Source organism: Uloborus diversus, chromosome 2, assembly GCF_026930045.1.
Source record: "Uloborus diversus isolate 005 chromosome 2, Udiv.v.3.1, whole genome shotgun sequence".
Classification (NCBI taxonomy): domain Eukaryota; kingdom Metazoa; phylum Arthropoda; class Arachnida; order Araneae; family Uloboridae; genus Uloborus; species Uloborus diversus.
The window spans coordinates 120,069,644-120,086,996 of NC_072732.1; the positions used below are offsets into that span (position 1 = coordinate 120,069,644).

General features: G+C 32.0%; 1 protein-coding gene across 2 annotated transcripts; it reads right to left on the reverse strand.

Annotated features, from left to right (window-relative positions):
- Nucleotides 1–337: 337 nt before the first annotated feature.
- On the reverse strand, nucleotides 338–16,856 carry LOC129217284 (phosphatidylinositol N-acetylglucosaminyltransferase subunit Q-like). Of its 2 annotated transcripts, XM_054851557.1 has the most exons (9): nucleotides 16,199–16,856; nucleotides 14,402–14,521; nucleotides 12,166–12,286; nucleotides 11,422–11,548; nucleotides 10,465–10,618; nucleotides 6,858–7,050; nucleotides 6,649–6,763; nucleotides 4,842–4,897; nucleotides 338–536 (listed from the first exon to the last, which is right to left on the reverse strand). In XM_054851557.1, the coding sequence occupies exons 1-9, from the start codon at nucleotides 16,834–16,836 to the stop codon at nucleotides 408–410; spliced, it is 1,653 nt and encodes a 550-aa protein (XP_054707532.1). In that variant the 5' UTR covers nucleotides 16,837–16,856; the 3' UTR covers nucleotides 338–407. The 2 variants fall into 2 exon arrangements, with proteins under 2 accessions (XP_054707532.1, XP_054707533.1); XM_054851558.1 differs by lacking the exon at nucleotides 16,199–16,856 and having other exon boundaries at nucleotides 14,402–14,613.
- Between the last annotated feature and the right edge of the window lie 497 nt (nucleotides 16,857–17,353).

Here is a 17,353-nt window from a genome sequence, read left to right on the forward strand (position 1 = left end):
ATACGTACATGATTGCAATTTTGCAAACAAAAAGGTTTTTCCCTGTGAAGACAATGTATTTCTTCAAATATTCTTATTCAAAAGAGGAAAAAAATGTAATAATTTTACAAACACCAAAAAATATTTACTTAATATTTAAGAGCATTCTAAGATAATTTTAGTATTATTTTTTGCATAGTTAAAGTATCACGATCAAAAAAAAAAGTTATATGCTCTTTTACAAGTTGCTTTTTAAATATATCAATATTTAATTTTACAAATCATTTATACCTTGTAAAATTTTATATAAATTTCTTGCATTTAATATAAACTATTAAAGTCATCTCCCAAACTAAATTTTATTTTCATTCAAGGTAACAAATTATTATTTTACAGTATCAATAAGAAAACTAGATTAAAATATATGCTCAAAGTGGGTATATAATATTACCCCATATTATACTGGAGAACAGATCTTTCCAATGAATAACTTCTTGATATCTATGTAGTTCCGGTAAAGTCAGCTTTATCACAGTCATCACGGATATTTGGATTGTCTAAAATTTCCAAATAAAAATAATTACTTAATAATATGCGATTCAAAACACATGCATTTTTCAGTATGTTATACAATAATGAAAGTTTTCCAATATCTAATCCAATATATATATATATATATTTGATATGTTTGTTGTGAAATTAATATATATATCTTTCAGTTCAAAACATCAAAAAGCATATACAATTTATCTTAAATAGTTAATCACAATATTTTATAAGGGTAGTTCACTTCAAAAGCAAATTTAAATTATAGGATCCAATCTTTTATAGTACAATGGCAATGTAATGAACATAAACTTCTAAAAAATGGAAATATTTCTTCAAGATCAAAATAATTACATTACTATAAATTACAGAAGTACCAGATATCAAAACTATATGCATAATATTCTATATCAATTTCAAATTTGGAGCAGTCATCCCTCTCCCATCAATACTGAATTTTACAATTAGAAATACTTTTCACAATGAGATTGTAGGTAAAAAAACTAAGTTGCCAATAAAAATGAATTTTACTGTTGGGAAAATGAATAAGTCGATTCAAATTAGAGGAAAAAACACACCTAAATATCAGTTAAGTGCATCAATCATTAATCTAAAACATTATTAGTGACTTAAAGTTATATGCTTCAATTTTATAGCTGACTAGGACAAAAGATAAGATTAAGATGTAAACAACGATGAAAGCCTTTTCCTTTCCATGGGCTGAATAAACACTGTCCTTAATAATACACTACTTTTGTACTGGTCCTACTTACAACCAGGGCTGTGGAGTTGGAGTCAGAGTGGGACTAATTTTGGGGTAAGAGAGTTGGAGTCGGAAGAAAAAATGTCCACTTCGACTCCGACTCCGGGCTTCTTTTTGTCTTTCATTTTTACTGACTCTCATTGCATTTTTTAAAAACTGACTTCTACCAATTGGTTCGATTACATGCATAAAAAGCTACTAATGAAAAAATAACTACTATTAAGGCAATCAGCTAGCTTGAGTGCTTATAGAACTTTCTGTAGCCGTCCCCTAGTTTGCTTGCTTTTCAACTTAACTAATATATAGCAACTGTCAACAAACGGTTTTGTCGCCTAACATTTTCAAATAATCACTTTCAAATAAAAATTAAAATATATTGTTTTTTCGATCTCAATTATAAAACAGTAAAAGGAACGTAACAATAGTAAGTCGGGGCCCGTACCTCAGGTGGAAACTTTTGAGAGTGATCGACAAATTCAAATAAGTTCTGATGCGAAAGCACGAATACAAAAGATCCAATGAAATAATCTAATGTTTTTTTCTTTATTAAGACTATTTCTATAAGTTTGGTTCTCGCAAAAAATAATGGAACAAAATAAATGATTTCTTGATTACAACACTCAAAAATTGCAGTTAATCTTAAATCTTCATATTAAGGTTAATTCTAAAGCAGCCAATAAAATTTAAATTAAAAATTTAGCAAAGAAGAAATATAGGTATAGAAAAAACTATTCGTACAAACTTTGCTCCTGACGTATATGTGCCCTATTTTTGTTGAAATTTTATTGATGAAATATAATTTAAAATATAATACGGAACATTTTCAGAATTAAAGTATTTATACTTTTTATAAACTCTGAAATCAACTTTGGGTGTCAACTACCACATGGGTGTCATCCGGGGAAAACCACCCCCTCTCAAGAATTTGGACTTGGGGAAAAAAAGCTTTTATTCTCTCAAATTACAGCTTTCAAAAATTGAAAGCACACGATTTGATCAATATCTATTTGTTAAATATTAAAGGGGGGCAAATTATAGGTAATCCTTTTCAATTTTTTTAAAGGGATTTTTAAGTCATCTCATTTTTAAACGTGTAACTATTGGAAAATTTGATTTTAAAATTGAATTTCCAACATTGTATGTGCAAAAAAAACGCGAAATTTTCATAAAAAGGAATTAATATTTTAATTCCTGTTTAGAGGTTTTCCCCCTTCTCCTGAAGGGAGAGAGGGAATTGAAAAATACAATTAAAAAAGTGGAGTCGAAGTTGGAGTCGCAGTCGGGTGTTTCAAAATCCAGGAGTCGGAGTCGGCCATTTTTCTTCCGACTCTGCAGCCCTGCTTACAACTAGTTAATGTAAAATTTTCATGAATATTGAGGAAGATTATATTTAAAACATAAATAAAGTAAACAATGATTCAATTTTTCTATCAAAAATATATGTTGAATCCTTAGCATTAACTGCCTTTACATGAATAAGCTTTTATTGTTTTAAGCTTGTACAGCCTATTGTTTCCTTCACACTCAAGTTAAAAAATAAATAAAAATTACTTTATAGAGGTTAACAATTGAAAGCTGAATCTAAAATTGAATCAGGGAACAAATAAAACTATTTCTAGCTTTAAAACTTAAAATGTATATTAGTAAGTCTCCTTTTATAAATGAGTATGGGAAATGATTAGTGAGATTTTTTGAGTGGAATTCAATTTTAGCACATACATACATGTACAGAAAGCATTAGGATGGTTTTTTTTTTTTTTTTTTACTTCTTTGGTTACAGCCCATGGACCTTCGACACTGAGCACATGATTTAAATGAGCATGAAGTGTCTTAAAAGATTGTAGGAAGACCTACAAATTAAAGTTGGTTTGAAACTACGAGCTTCTGATTGGAAGATGTGCTATACCAATCAGTAGTATCCATACCCAGGGAGAAGATTCAAACTTGGGTCAATAGCATGGGATCTTGAACTCAATTACCTATAATCACAGAATCACTAAAGCTATTAAGAGCTAGCAGAGTAGAACTAGATACGAGGGGTTTCAAAAAGTAAGAAAACAAAAGCTCTGACGGGTGTGCAGATTCTATGTATGAATAAAAATCACACTGTAGATAGCGAAAATGATCAGAGCTTTCAAACAGTACCGATGCATGGAGCTGCGCAGCCCATTAACAGGACAAAATGTCAGTTAGAAGGCGTATAAGTTCACGTAAACATGTCCTGAAGATGAAATAATAAGGTTTTTGCATTGGGAGGTATTGGGCCACCCTCCTTACAATCCCAGCCTCGCTCTAAGTGAGATCCATCTCTTTGGATCTTAAAAGAAACACTTGGGAGGTCAGCAGTTTAGAACCAATGCATGGTTTAGCAAGCCATCTTGATGTGGTTTTATATTCTTGAGGTCAGGACTGTAAGAAAGGAGGTTCAACTCCTCCCAACTTAAAAACGTTTATCACACCTCTTGTTTCACTGGTGGGACATGTTTCCATCAATGCAGCCATTCTTCTAATTGACATTTTATCCTGTTAGTGGACACCCAGCTCCATCCACCGGTAATTATGAAAATGAAAAACAAAGAGATTAATCAACAATGGTTGATGTTCAGTTTAAAACGCTATTTGTGGGAGACTTTCGATTTCTGTTATCAAATTTTTTCTCAATGTTCAGAATTTAGTATTAAGTTTGGCAACAAACATTTAAATCTGGTGTCAGCCTCCCTCTCAGGCTGAACTGACCACTAATAAAACACGTGAAGACAGGAATGAGTGCATGTTTTCCCTGGGGATCACGAAATCCCAGGGGATTAACAGGAGGATGTGGCCCGGAGAAAAGAGATTTGTTCTCGGAAAGAGCAAAAAGAGAGATGGGTTCTGCACTAGTAGTTAACGGTAAAAAAGGATTAAAAAATGATTTAAATTAACAGTAAAAAGATTTAAAATAATTATTTGTTATTAAAAATAATATCTCAATTATACTTCCAATGAGACCGTCTCAGTTCTGAAAAAAAAAATTCCTGCGGGCTGGACAAAATCTGTTGGCGGACCGAATCAGGCCCGCGGGCCGTAGGCTGGAGAGCCCTGAACTGCGTATAGCAACAGTTGCATAAATATTTTTCTAGTAAATTTGCTTAACTTTAAAATACATTTTAACATGCATATGAATTTACTTTAATATGGAAAAACAGAAGGATGGATAAAAGTTGATTCTTAACATGTATTTTAAATTATATACATTACTTTAAAGTTACTATGTGAGAGTTTAATCAGAAATAAACATTTAAGTACATTCATTTTAAATTTAAATAAAATTAAATTAAATTAAACTTCAAAATGTAGAATTTTTGCATTAATATATCTTTTTAATTAAATCATTTTCATTGTTTTGAACAGGATGCTGCTTATAAAATCAAGAATTTTTATACTACTGGAAACATAATTTTTATGAACATTCTCTTAATTAACAACCAGCAAAAGTTTCTAGAAATCAAGAATAACTACAACTAAGAGTCTTTATGAATGATTACTTTTATAGATACTTTAAGGTAAAACATACCTCCATATATAGAACCAATACACTCTGGGCATTGAAAACAGAGAAGTAAACATCACCTACAAATAAAAAATGCAAAAATTTTACAATAAAACCAACAAAGTAATAGTTCAATAATCTACAGACAGTGGAACCTAATTTATTCAGATCTTTGCATAATACAGATCGAATTTGAAGATTTTTTTTTCCCTTAAAATTTTGCATGAATATTTTTAGCATGGATTATACAATCGAACTTGCTTATAAAGAGTGCAAAGGGACTGCAATATTTACTCGTGATAGCAGAGTGCTCATAAAAAACGATTTCGTAAAAACAAAATTATAAAACTCATCATGGTTGGGTTTTTTTTCTCCTTTTCAACCATTGTACAGTACCAAAAAAATTAGTTACTTTGCTTTGAACAGTTTGAATATCTCTTTCTCATGTCATCGTTTTTGAGGAATACACAAAAACACATATATTATTTATAAATGTTTCTTTCCTCCGCACAAATTAAAAAAGAGTGCTGTCATTGCTCATGCTCAGGATTCATAATTTATCACTAACTTTGGTTGACTTTGGAATGTTAAATAAAATTTACCAAAAAGGATAAACCGAGCTGGAAGTCAATAGAAATTTTATGAATCACAAAGTTATTGCTGGCTTTTAGCCAACTTTGCTCCTTATTAGCGAGTTATGTTTCCATAGACTTAACATTGTAAAATCAAGAATTTCTTATTTTTTCATTAAATCAGGGGTCGTTATAAGCGAGTTTGACTGAAATTTCAAATTATGAAAGCAAGAACATAACTATAGGTGCGCCAAACATTCAATTTTTGTTTTGATCTATCAATGATAAAGCATTTGCATGACTGTGCTTCATCTAAATGCCATTCTTGTTGGTTTGAAACAGAAGACATTGGACCAATCCTTTGTTAAAGAATAATGTAAATTTATATAAACCATATCCATATTTTTTAATGCCTTGTAAACAATTTTAGTTAAATTCGCTACAAAACATAGCTTTTTATCGAAAAAATAGTAAGTCTGCCAATATGAAATTCTTTTGCTTACTATCCATATTTTCCAGATTAGCTGGGTTTTCGTTTCACTGGATTTATCTAAATTGCCTTTGGCCCCAGTTAGTATGGATAAATGAGGTTGTTGATCTTTTTCGTTTTATTTCAAAAGGTACATAGCAATATTTTAAACAGTATGAAAAAATGTTATCAAAATTTCAAAAAGCAACAAAACATTTTTGTTTTGTTTGAAACTTTATTATAATCTAACTTTTTAAGTTTTTGTCTGAAATATGGCGTATGAGGGAAGGCAATACACATATACTGATGCAAAAAATTCTGATCTTCAGGTAAAATTATGCAAAAACATATAAAATTAACAATTTAGATAAAATTAATGAAGATTGAGAGGGAAAAACCTAGCTGATAAGAAACAGAACGGAAGAGCACTTTGAAGTTGTCTTCACCCACCACAGGTTGATCATGATGAAAAGGACATTAAAAATTTTACAAAATATTTTATAAACTAAAATTTAATTTTTTTGTCACAATTTTACACGTGAATGCCATTTATTTGGCAAAAAAAAATAATCACTTTAAGTAAGGTAATAAAAAACATTTAATGAATAGATTTAGAAGACTTTGTTTATTAGTTACCTTTCACTTTAATTTTTAATGAATGATATCAATAATGTGTCCACAGATCATTTGACTAATGTAATGTTAAAAATTTTTATAATTTTCCCAAAATTTAAAATACAATTAAAATTTTAAATAATATTCCAGAACATAAATTTCAAACAAAATTTACCAGCTGTTTCATGAGAGGATAGAATCCGACAAAGGATGGAGTAGGCTGGAAAAATTGAGATGACAGAAATTACTTTAAAGACGATACTTTGTAATGTTAGGACTGCAAGTCTCAGCTGAAAGAAACATAGAAATAATAATGTACTTCACATAATATTCATAAAACTGTTATGATTTGCATATTTAGACTAAAATATGAAAAACACCTACACATGTGAAAACAATGTAGTAAACCATTACTGTTGGAAGTAAAAAAAGGAGCACCGTGAAAATTAAAGTCCCCAGATACAGTTGATGAACATCATATGTATAAGAATCAACTCTTTGACGTAGTGGATTCCATTTTTTACCACGGAATAATCTCCACAATGCACTTAAGCTCTTCAACTGATAACCATACAATCTGTAACAGAAAAAAGGTTGAAATTCTAAGAAAAATATTAGCAAGCCTTTCCTAATTAAACTGTATGTATAAAATAAATCATGCACAAAATGAAATATTTTTCATGTTACAGCTACATTCGAAACTCTTTTTGTATCTCAATTGGAGTATGCTGTTCAGTTTTGGTCTCCTTAACTCAAGAAAGATATTTCTTTATTGGAAAGTGTTCAAAGAAAGGTTACTAGACTAGTAAGAGCACTTTCAGATTTAGATTATGATACCAGACTTAAAAGGCTTAATATGTGTAGCCTGGAGCAAAAGTAGAGTCAGATGGGATATGACTCAATTGTTTAAATTTATCAAAATGAAAGATGTTAATGGGTTAAATTTTTGCATGGAAAGCAGGACAAGGAGTCATTATTTTAAGCTATTCAAATCTCAGGCTAACCTGAAAATCAGGGGAAATTACTGCTTTAGTAGGGTCATGGGCACTTGGAACAGCTTACTGGAAGAGACGGTAATGTGCAAGAGGGTGGATTGGTTTAAGAGGGCCATTGATCTTCATTGGGGACTAATAAACTGACTAGGACCAACCTAGCTGGGCCCAGAGCCTGTTGCTAGTCGTCACATTGGTATTTGTATTTTATATAAACTAATATGAAACTTCTTTAAGGTGAAATATTTTTCTGGGTTTGACTATTATCACTTACATGTTACCATACATATGAATTTTTACACAAGTTGTAAATCCTCTTCTGCCAATACTGATTGCCTCCAAAGATTTTGGATTTATTTACTATAACATGTTGTCAAGTATTTTATTTTGTACAGTAAACATGCCATTAAGTTGACCTTGCAAGGATATGTTTAACTAGTTTTACAGAGAAATTCCAGGTAAGCAAATTTGAATACCCACTAATTGTCAAACGAGTTCTTGAAATTCTAGATTAGTTTGTTGCAGAAAAAAAGATTTGATTTTTTTATGCAAGACAAACAATCAGTTCAGTACTTTATCTCACAAAAGCTATCTCACCTCAGAATGAATAAGAAGGTGATCAGGTTCCTGATAGAGAGCAAGACCTCGAGAATCGCACACTTGTATAAGAATCCTCATGCAAAAAAGAATTTTGATGTGGAAATTGGGAGTACAAAAACTGACCTATTTTTGTACTCCTAATAAGTACCCCCAGAAGTATAAAAACTATATTTTTGTTTTTGAAATACAGTTTATTACACTTTGTGTTCATTCTTTCAAAAATATTTCTCTAACTTTGCACCATTGTGGAAAAAAATTGAGTTTTCAAAAGGTTGTGAAGGGAAAAGTATTGCAACCTTTCATGGAATAAAGACTTTTTTTTTTTTATGTCTCTTTCAACTTCAAAAATCTCATCCTTATTTCAACTGAGGGTGAGACTTTATCACTCATTTTACTTCCTTACATAAGAGCCTTGATGAGTATATTGGAAACCATTTCTTCAAGAACTGTTTCAAATATTAGTGTACTAGCTTTTTGCCAAACTTCATTTAAGATTTTAATAATATCTGACAGTTCTTGGTGCATTTCTCATGACTGAAACTGCATCTCCATAAAAATAGTGAAACCTCTCTGAGCGGCCACCCCTCCGTTCCCTAAAATTTTGGCCGTTCAGAGGGAGTGGCCGTTAAAGGGTTTTCGTTGCTGTGGCAATATAATTTCTAAAATACATAAAATAGGCAAGTCTAACACGTAAAATGAATGAGAATTTTCTAAAGAGGAAATATTACTTTATTTAATTACTGTTTGCATATTTCAACGAAACAGAACAACTTGTGACTTTAAGTTTTTGCTCTTCTCTGTAGCAATTTTTTCAAATTCATGTTTCAGTTCAAGATGTAAATCTCTAACCTATTTATTTCTGGTTGCATTCGAATTTCCGATGACATTACCTATATTCCCCAAGACCCCAAATTCACTTCAGTTGAAAATCTATTTCGCTGACGATTACAAAACTTATTAGAAAGTTGATCGTCAAAGGCCGAATTAGTACCTGAAAGGCACAAAAAAATATTTATTCTAAAGACGTTAATAATGCAGACAGCAAACTTAAGAGTTAATTTAAATCAATCTCAAATCAATTTTAGATTTGATTGAAAAACGCTGGTTTTCGACAGACTTGTTAAACGTTAATCAGAAAACATTTCTCTCAGTCGGTTTGCAAATGTCGAGGCACTTCATTACTGTTTTGTACATGAAAAGAATTCGAAATCATGCTCTATTAATACTCTCGCCAGTTTTCCTTGCTTGTATTGCTCAGAACTTCTATATGTTGTTTGAAATTCTTAAAAATATTCTTGAACAATATTATTTGCAACCCAGATCAATCACACATACACACACACATACTGACCAACTAATTAAATAAGCATGAGTGACATTTTTACTCCAAAATTATTAGAATTCGTTAACAGACAATAACACTTCTCCTTGAACCGAAAGTCTGTATTAAATACGGGAAGTGAATAAATTTTCCTGAAAAATGGGATGGGCGTACTCACTCATCGGCGGTTAAGAAGGATTGGGTGGCCGTTGGTAGGAGTGTTTTTAACATTAAATCTATGGGCCAAAAAATCTGTGCCGCAAACAAATTGGTCGCTTAAGATAGGTGGCCACTCAAAGAAATTTCACTGTATAAATAAGATCCTAATTTTCCAACAGACAATTAAAAAAAAATTAACCAGTCACCAGTGGTCTGTAGGCCACCAGTTGGCCAACTCTGTTCTGTAACTATGCTCTTTGATAAAATGATAAAAAACAGATACTATTTATTTTACACATCAAATCATAGGCGGTTGGTGCACCAAAAAAATTGGGGGGGGGGGGGGTATTAGAAGTGTGTGAGGTTAAGGAGCGTGACCCCTGAAGATATTTTCTTTCTTTTTTTTTTTTTGGAATGAATTGAGCTATATGAAAGTCTTTTAACCTTACTAATTCTATCACCTCCAAAAAATGTGGAATATGGCTTCAAAAATCGGGATGGTCCCACATTGTAGACTTTCCCCTTGCAACTCAAAGATTCATTTTTATGAAATAAGATGAGAAAAGTTCCTTCATTTAGGACTTTTAATTTTCACTTTCGTGAAAGAAATTAATTCATCCAATAAAAAAACTTTTTTCAATTGATCAATAATTTTAACTGTGAAAAGTGAGGAGGCAGTTTCCGCTCCCCCCCCCCCCCCTCCTAACAAGTCACCAATGCATCAAATGACTACAGAAATGTTTATCTAACAGCAGTTGGGAAAATTACAGCAGAATAAGCTACAATATCATTTACAATGAAAGTATAAAAATTTTATTAATTTCAGAATGAAAGACTATTTAAGATACAAAAGCTTTGTTATAATGCATTTTCTGATATGAAAAAAAAACACCCTTTAATAAATAAGTATTGAACTTACCTGGCAGCATAGCCATAAAAGCAATAAATATGTATCGTGGCTAGAGAAATAACATCATTCAATAAACTAAGGAAAAATGACAATCCAAAGGCTCCAATCACAGTTGAAACACTTACTGCAGTTGCAAATAATGGTTGAACAACAACCATATATGCTGAAATGATTACAAATGCATTTCATGAGAACAAATATTCTCCATTAAATGATAATAACTTTATTTTAAAAAATTGAAAAAGATAAAAAAAGACTATTTCTTCCTTTTGGTAGATTCTGCAGTAAATAGCTTGAATGTAAATTTTCAGTTTTTTATAAACTAGTTAAATCTAAATGGAGACTATTTTGATTAAGTTATTTTTAAGTTATCTTTAAAAAATAGAAAAATGTTCTTAGCGTTCAACTTCAGCTTACAACGAAAGAAAGGATGGCATTAATTACACATAGAAGAATTTAATTTATACATTTAACTATCATTATTATCAGTTAATAATAATTTTCATGAAAAAGATGCTAAATAATAACATATTTTTTCTTAAAAAACAGAACATTTTTCTTTAGATTCAACTTTGACTATACATTTAAAGAAAGGAAGAAATTTAATACAAATGATAGAATTAAACTCACATATTTTTACAATGTCTACAAAGCATTAAAAGCTAAATAAATTACAGTTGGCTCTCTGTTTAACGACTTTGAAGGGACCACAAAAAATCGTCCTTAAGTAGAAATCGTCCTTAAATAGAATGCTTTTAACACTATAGTGGACCATCTGGGACAGTGAAAAGCCGTCTTTAGAGAAAGTTGTTCGGTAGAGCGTCGTTAAATAGAGAGCCTACTGTATTCCCATAATTATGACTACATAAAAATTCATAAGTAATTAGAAATGGATAAAATAATGATTTCTAATGACTTTTACCTTTAAAACTGAAAGAGTACTTATATAATTTTTACATAACTTACATTCCCAAAGAAATATATGATACAGGAAAAACTGTCCCAATGCATTATTTAGAGGAGCATTTAATTTCAAACCAGCAGGGAATCCCATCAACCAATTGATCAAACTCTGCAAATTATTTACAACATCCTAAAGTGAAATGAAATAAAATTTCAATAAAAAATAAAGACACAAACATAACACCTTGATTTTGAAACAAGTGAATTCTTTTGTTAAGAATAGCATTTAATTCTGCATGAAATGTACAAAGAACATTTATTGAGTTTGAAAAACACCACTAACAATCACGGATGACAACATCGGTTCAAGGGTTTACCCCCAGTTTTGCCAACATTTAAAATCCCCCCTCCCCCTCCCCCTTAAATATATTAAAGGATGTGACTGATACTGAAAAACAGGGGGAAGGAAATTTCGCATTGGCGAAACTGGGAGGACATGGTTTGAGGGGAGGCATACACTTATTTCCATGACCTAATGTAGCACTTGACATTTCCCAAACATTTCTGTTTCATCCAGTGACGAGCCCCTCTAGTCATGTACTCGAAATTAAAAGTTCTAAATTAATTGAAACAGGGGTGCCCACCTAGGAGGGGGTCATGGTACAGACTGCACCATTAAAATTTTTAGAGAAGCTGTTTTAAGGGGTAATTTTCTCATTTTTGGGGGGCTTTTGCTTTTGGGGGGGTCTTTGCGATAATTAGGAGGTGGGCACCCCTGATTGATTATGAATGAAAGTGAATACTTACATGTGTTTTTTGAATCGTAGTTTCAAAAAGAAGTGTAGATAAACTAGACTGCAACAAGACAGTTGTAAGCAAACATCCACAAAAAATGTCCAACAGAACTGCGGATATCAAGTTCTTTGTCCTAAGTCAAATCATTAAAAACAACACAAAAAGTTAATAACACAAAAATGATGAAAAATGAATCTGTCATTAATTGATAAGTCTTTAAAAGCACGAAAACCGTACTACAGGGTCTGGTATATCAACCTTCATATTTGGAGATGGAGCTGCCTGAATTGTGGTGGGGATATGGTGGTAGATATGGAAATGATTGATAGCAATTACATGTGTCATTTTCAGTAGCAATGCCATGCTGTGGTGAGCATTGTCATGTGTTGTGTTGGAGTACCTATTTTTGTAATAGTAGTTATCTGATTACTACTTACCTAGCATTTAGCATTTGGCTTCAATTTGGCCAACATTATCTTGTTCCATATGGAAAAACTGTTTGGTATCAGAACATATTCAGAATACCTATTTGTTTTTCGAAAAACAATTATCGGACAATTACACAATTGTGCTAGTATCCAGAGACTGATACAAGGGGGTCATGACTCATGGACTCAACCTAAGCCACCATCAATATTATTTGTTCACATTGTGTTCAAACACTTTATGAATAAAATGTAAACAATTTCAGTAATATTTTCAACTCATAAATTATTTTTTAAAGTCAGTGCAGTAAACTCTTGATTATCTGCGGAACAGTGTGGCACCGTAACCGCGAATAAGAGAAAACCGCGGATAATCCGACCGCCGATACTGAGGATTTTACTGTATTTGAAATATTACTTCTTTCCATTGCTTATGAAATTAATTAGGAAAGTTTATGCCCTTTTAGATGCCTCATTCCTGGCCAATTTGGTGCTTTTTATTGACATTCAAGCAGTTTCAGAAACTTTTTGTACCCAAAATTATAGGTTCGTTCATGGAGGGGGCATTCTTCAACATACCCCTCCCCCTCTCCCAAATGGTAACCTATATCCACCCCTCCCAGTATCTACTATTGATGTTAGGGGAAGGGGTTTAAATTCAAATTTTTACATAAAGGGTAGATCCAGATTTAGGGTGTGAGAAGTTAAGTCTTCTGACAGTGGAAAAAGTTGTAACATTATTCACTATTTTAACTTTTTACATCTTTCCACATTCTAAAAAAAAATTTCCAACAATCTTCTTTTCTTCACAACTTTATCCCAAGTCCTTAACCTTTAAGAACATGGACTGAACAGCGCATGCCACTCAGCGAGAAAGCAGCTGTAAATTTTAGACTAGTCACTTGACCAACACCTGGCCATTATTTGCCCTTTTTGCAAGGTCCGTTCAGTGACGTACTTGTGTTTAAAGTCAAAAATTGCCTTTTCTTCTCGTTCTTTTTCAATAATTTTCATAGAAACCACACGTGAATGTTCCAATTTTGTATGAAAAAGCATATGGAAATAATGAAATATAATTGTGAGAGCTGCAATAATCGTTCAACAAATGCCAACAAGTTGTCTCAATGACTAAAATATCATTTTTATGAATGCATTTTTATTTACTTATATATTTATTGATTTTGTATTAGTGAAATTCGCAAATTAAACTTTATCACCATTTTTTACTATATTATGATTGCATTCATATTAATTATGTTTGTCTGTTCGTTCAATTAGATCTTTGCTACTTCTAAAACATTACTAGACATTGTAGTAAATAGGAAAATCTTTAAAAATTGATAGTTAAGCTTTAAAAAATGCTGGCGTACGGAGTATGCCACTCGTGTTATGTTACTTCAAACCATCCGTATTCTTAAAGGTTAACAATCTGTTATTTTTATTCCATTTAAGTTATACTCCAAATTTCTATGTGTTTTTATTCCTAATCAAACATATTTTTTTTCAGTTGAGAGCTAATAAAGCAGAACATTAGTAATATTTTATGCTATTCATTTCATCGAACCTGATAATGCACTCACAAAACTACTTTTGACTTAAAAGAGCATTAGTTTTTAGGCAGATAAACTTAATGCTCCCTCCTAGACTATTTTCAAGGAAGGGATCTGATTCATTTTAACAGAAACTCTATTATTTCAACCATAATTTTAGCCCTAGCAATTAATTGAAGAAATTTTTGATGAGACATACTTAACACAACAAAACGTCTGCAAATAATTAATTTATAGAAAAAAAACACACATATATACAAAACTTTAACGTACTTTAGATTAACTTTCTTCTGAGAAAATGAAATATTTATATCTTTGCAATGTAGATACCTCTGGTGAAACTGACGTCCAACAGCTGTCATTCTTATAAGATTAGAAAAACTATAAGGCCACCTACAAAATGTAAAACAATCAACAGTTGTAAATCATAAGTATTCTAACATCAAGTACTTTATCTTTAAAAAACATTTTTTTTTTTTCACAGAAATTTCACCATCATAAGCTGTTCTAATAGTGCCCACTTGGCATAAAAAAAACCCCAAATAAGTCACAAAACACTCCAACACCTGCATTAGGCTGATCAGGTAAGAAGGATCAATCAGTAAACACTCTCAATCAATGAGGTTCCGGGTAAAAAGTATCCATTGTTTTGAGTGCAAGATCGCAAAGGACAACATTAGGAGTATCTTGTTTTGTAATTTCTTGTTCCAGACACAGATTTACGCTTAGTTTATAGCAATCAAGGGGGTTTACAGGTTTAATTTGGTTTTCGAGTGGGAGGGATATGTCCATGTACAATCTTACTGCTGATGCGTTCTGTTACTTTCTGGATAAATCCATCTTGCGTTTTTAAGTTAGGAGGAGTGTATTGATAGTCAGACCAGAAATTATCAACCTGCATCAATTTTTTATATAGGAGAATAGCTTTTTTTTTAAAGACAACAAACACCCAACGGTTTAATACCTGTAAGTATTAACATTGAGTCAATAGATGTGGACTTCACAGCACTTGTGTAGAGTCTGAGGACCCCCAAATTTTGTACACATGATTCAGACCTAGTAATGAAGGGTAAAAACAAAAAGCACCAAGGATCAATATTTGCTTACTGTAGTAACTTAAAAATGTTATGGGTAATTGAACAATTTAAAGTAATACTCTTTTACTCAAAATCAAGCAAAAGCACATAACATTATTATTGCAATCTGAGGGTAGAGAACCTAGTTGTACTGAATGACCACAAGCAGTTGGGCACGAGCAAATCTTATGAATCATTATTCTGTATATTTATCAATATCATTTTTAACAGACACACTAATCATACTACTGCCAACTCTTTCAGGAACGACAAGAGGCCATATGTCAGTCCAGTCCGAAATTAGAGGCCTCGTCCCTTGAGGGTTCCTGGCTTGGAAATGAGTATAAATTTGACAAGGAGAGGTGGGCCAAGTGACCAAACTGACAAGGACCTTATGCCTTCCTAGGGCCCGAGGCCCGTTCTTGGAAGAATGCAGATGCTTCACACATAGGTGGCTAATTTAAAGGTGCTAAACTTGGTTGACATCCTATGCAGAGGAAGTAGTTTTTACAAGAAGCTGATTTTTTATTAAACATACATAGTAAACACACTATGTCAATGTCATATTTTTCAGCAAGGGATCAACTTCTCTAATTAAAATTTGAACCCAACTAAATAGTGTTGTTATTTCTACCTAAATAAGTTGTATGTTTTAAACTTACATATAAGAATTTATTTTTAAACCTGTACAAAACTCGTTCAACTCCCGAGAAACAGGTGTGCCTATTTTTTAAAGTAACATGACCTGAAATTTATATAAAATTTAAATACTGATGCATAAGTAATTGGTAAAGTACAGAAATATTCATACAAACTGGGGGGTGGGGAACACATAGTTTGTCCTATAATAAGAGCATATATGTGTACAGTAAAAGTTTTCAACCTCAACTTTCACATTATTAATATAGCTTGCACTTAAACCCTTATTAATTTATAAACTCTGACTTCAAAACTTTACTGAAGCATTTACATTGACAAAGTTACCTGAACTTACCAAAAAAACACTTTTGCTGAACTAAAAATAGAAAGGGTATTTGATATAATCATATAAATAGACATCAGAAATTTTTCAATAAAGTGAAGGTTACTAATATTAGGAAATGTAATAAAATGGTTTGATTCCATTAGTGTCTTCAATAGTAGATCATCTTTACAACACAAACTGCTCCTGCAGCTCTGTATGACAAAAGGAATGAAACAATCGGAAGAAAACTTTGTATTAGAACTTTCATAAAAAATATTGGATAGCAGTTCTGACTCCATTAAGCTAACAGCATCGTATAAAATTACTTTTGTTGTAATAGCACCATTATAGTTATTAATGAAAATTTTTTCAAAGCGAAACGAAAAGTGTTCATCTACATGTAATACAAATGTTACATCAGATGTTTCATTTTCTGATGCAATGAAATCAAACGACTTCGTTCTTTTCAAGTCATATAAGATTCCAAGAAAATTCAGCTTTTCTGCACCACATAACTTATTGTTAAACGCAGTCAGGATTTTCTGAGGATCTTCCTCGGCCAGAACTTCCAGTAAAAAGATGCAATTCAGGAAAAAACTGTTTTTTAATCTTTGGAAGTGTCCATACAAATAAGATACATGTACTTTATTAAGAATATTAGTAGGCATAAACACCGAAATTTCCACAGTTTCAGACATTTTTGTTTGTTTACATTACACTTCAACAAGTTAAGTTGTTACGATTTTGAAGGGAAAAAGTAGGAAAATTAGAATTTTGGTGTCGCCCTCTATTGTGAAAATTAAGAACGACATATTGAGCTCTTGTCAATAATTTTAGTAAAGCCTTGCGATAAATGACTGAAAAAATATGAATTTTTCAATAGCGTTACAGCCAGGGGTTACAACACGATCCTCAGGGGCGCAGGGGTGCCCCTGAGGATCGTGCCCACCTAAGGCACCTCAAAAATTTCAATGGACAGAATGCGCCATTGAAATACATTTAGGGGAGGAGTGTTTTAGGGGCATTTTTCTCTGTTTTGGACGGTGGGGGGGGGGGGGGCTCTTGCTCATGGACAGGTTCGTGCACTGAAATTTTGGGGCCCGTCACAAATGACTTTTACATGCCCCCCTACATATTGTCTGCCCCTATGTCCCTACATGTATTTCACCCCTCATTTCAAAAATC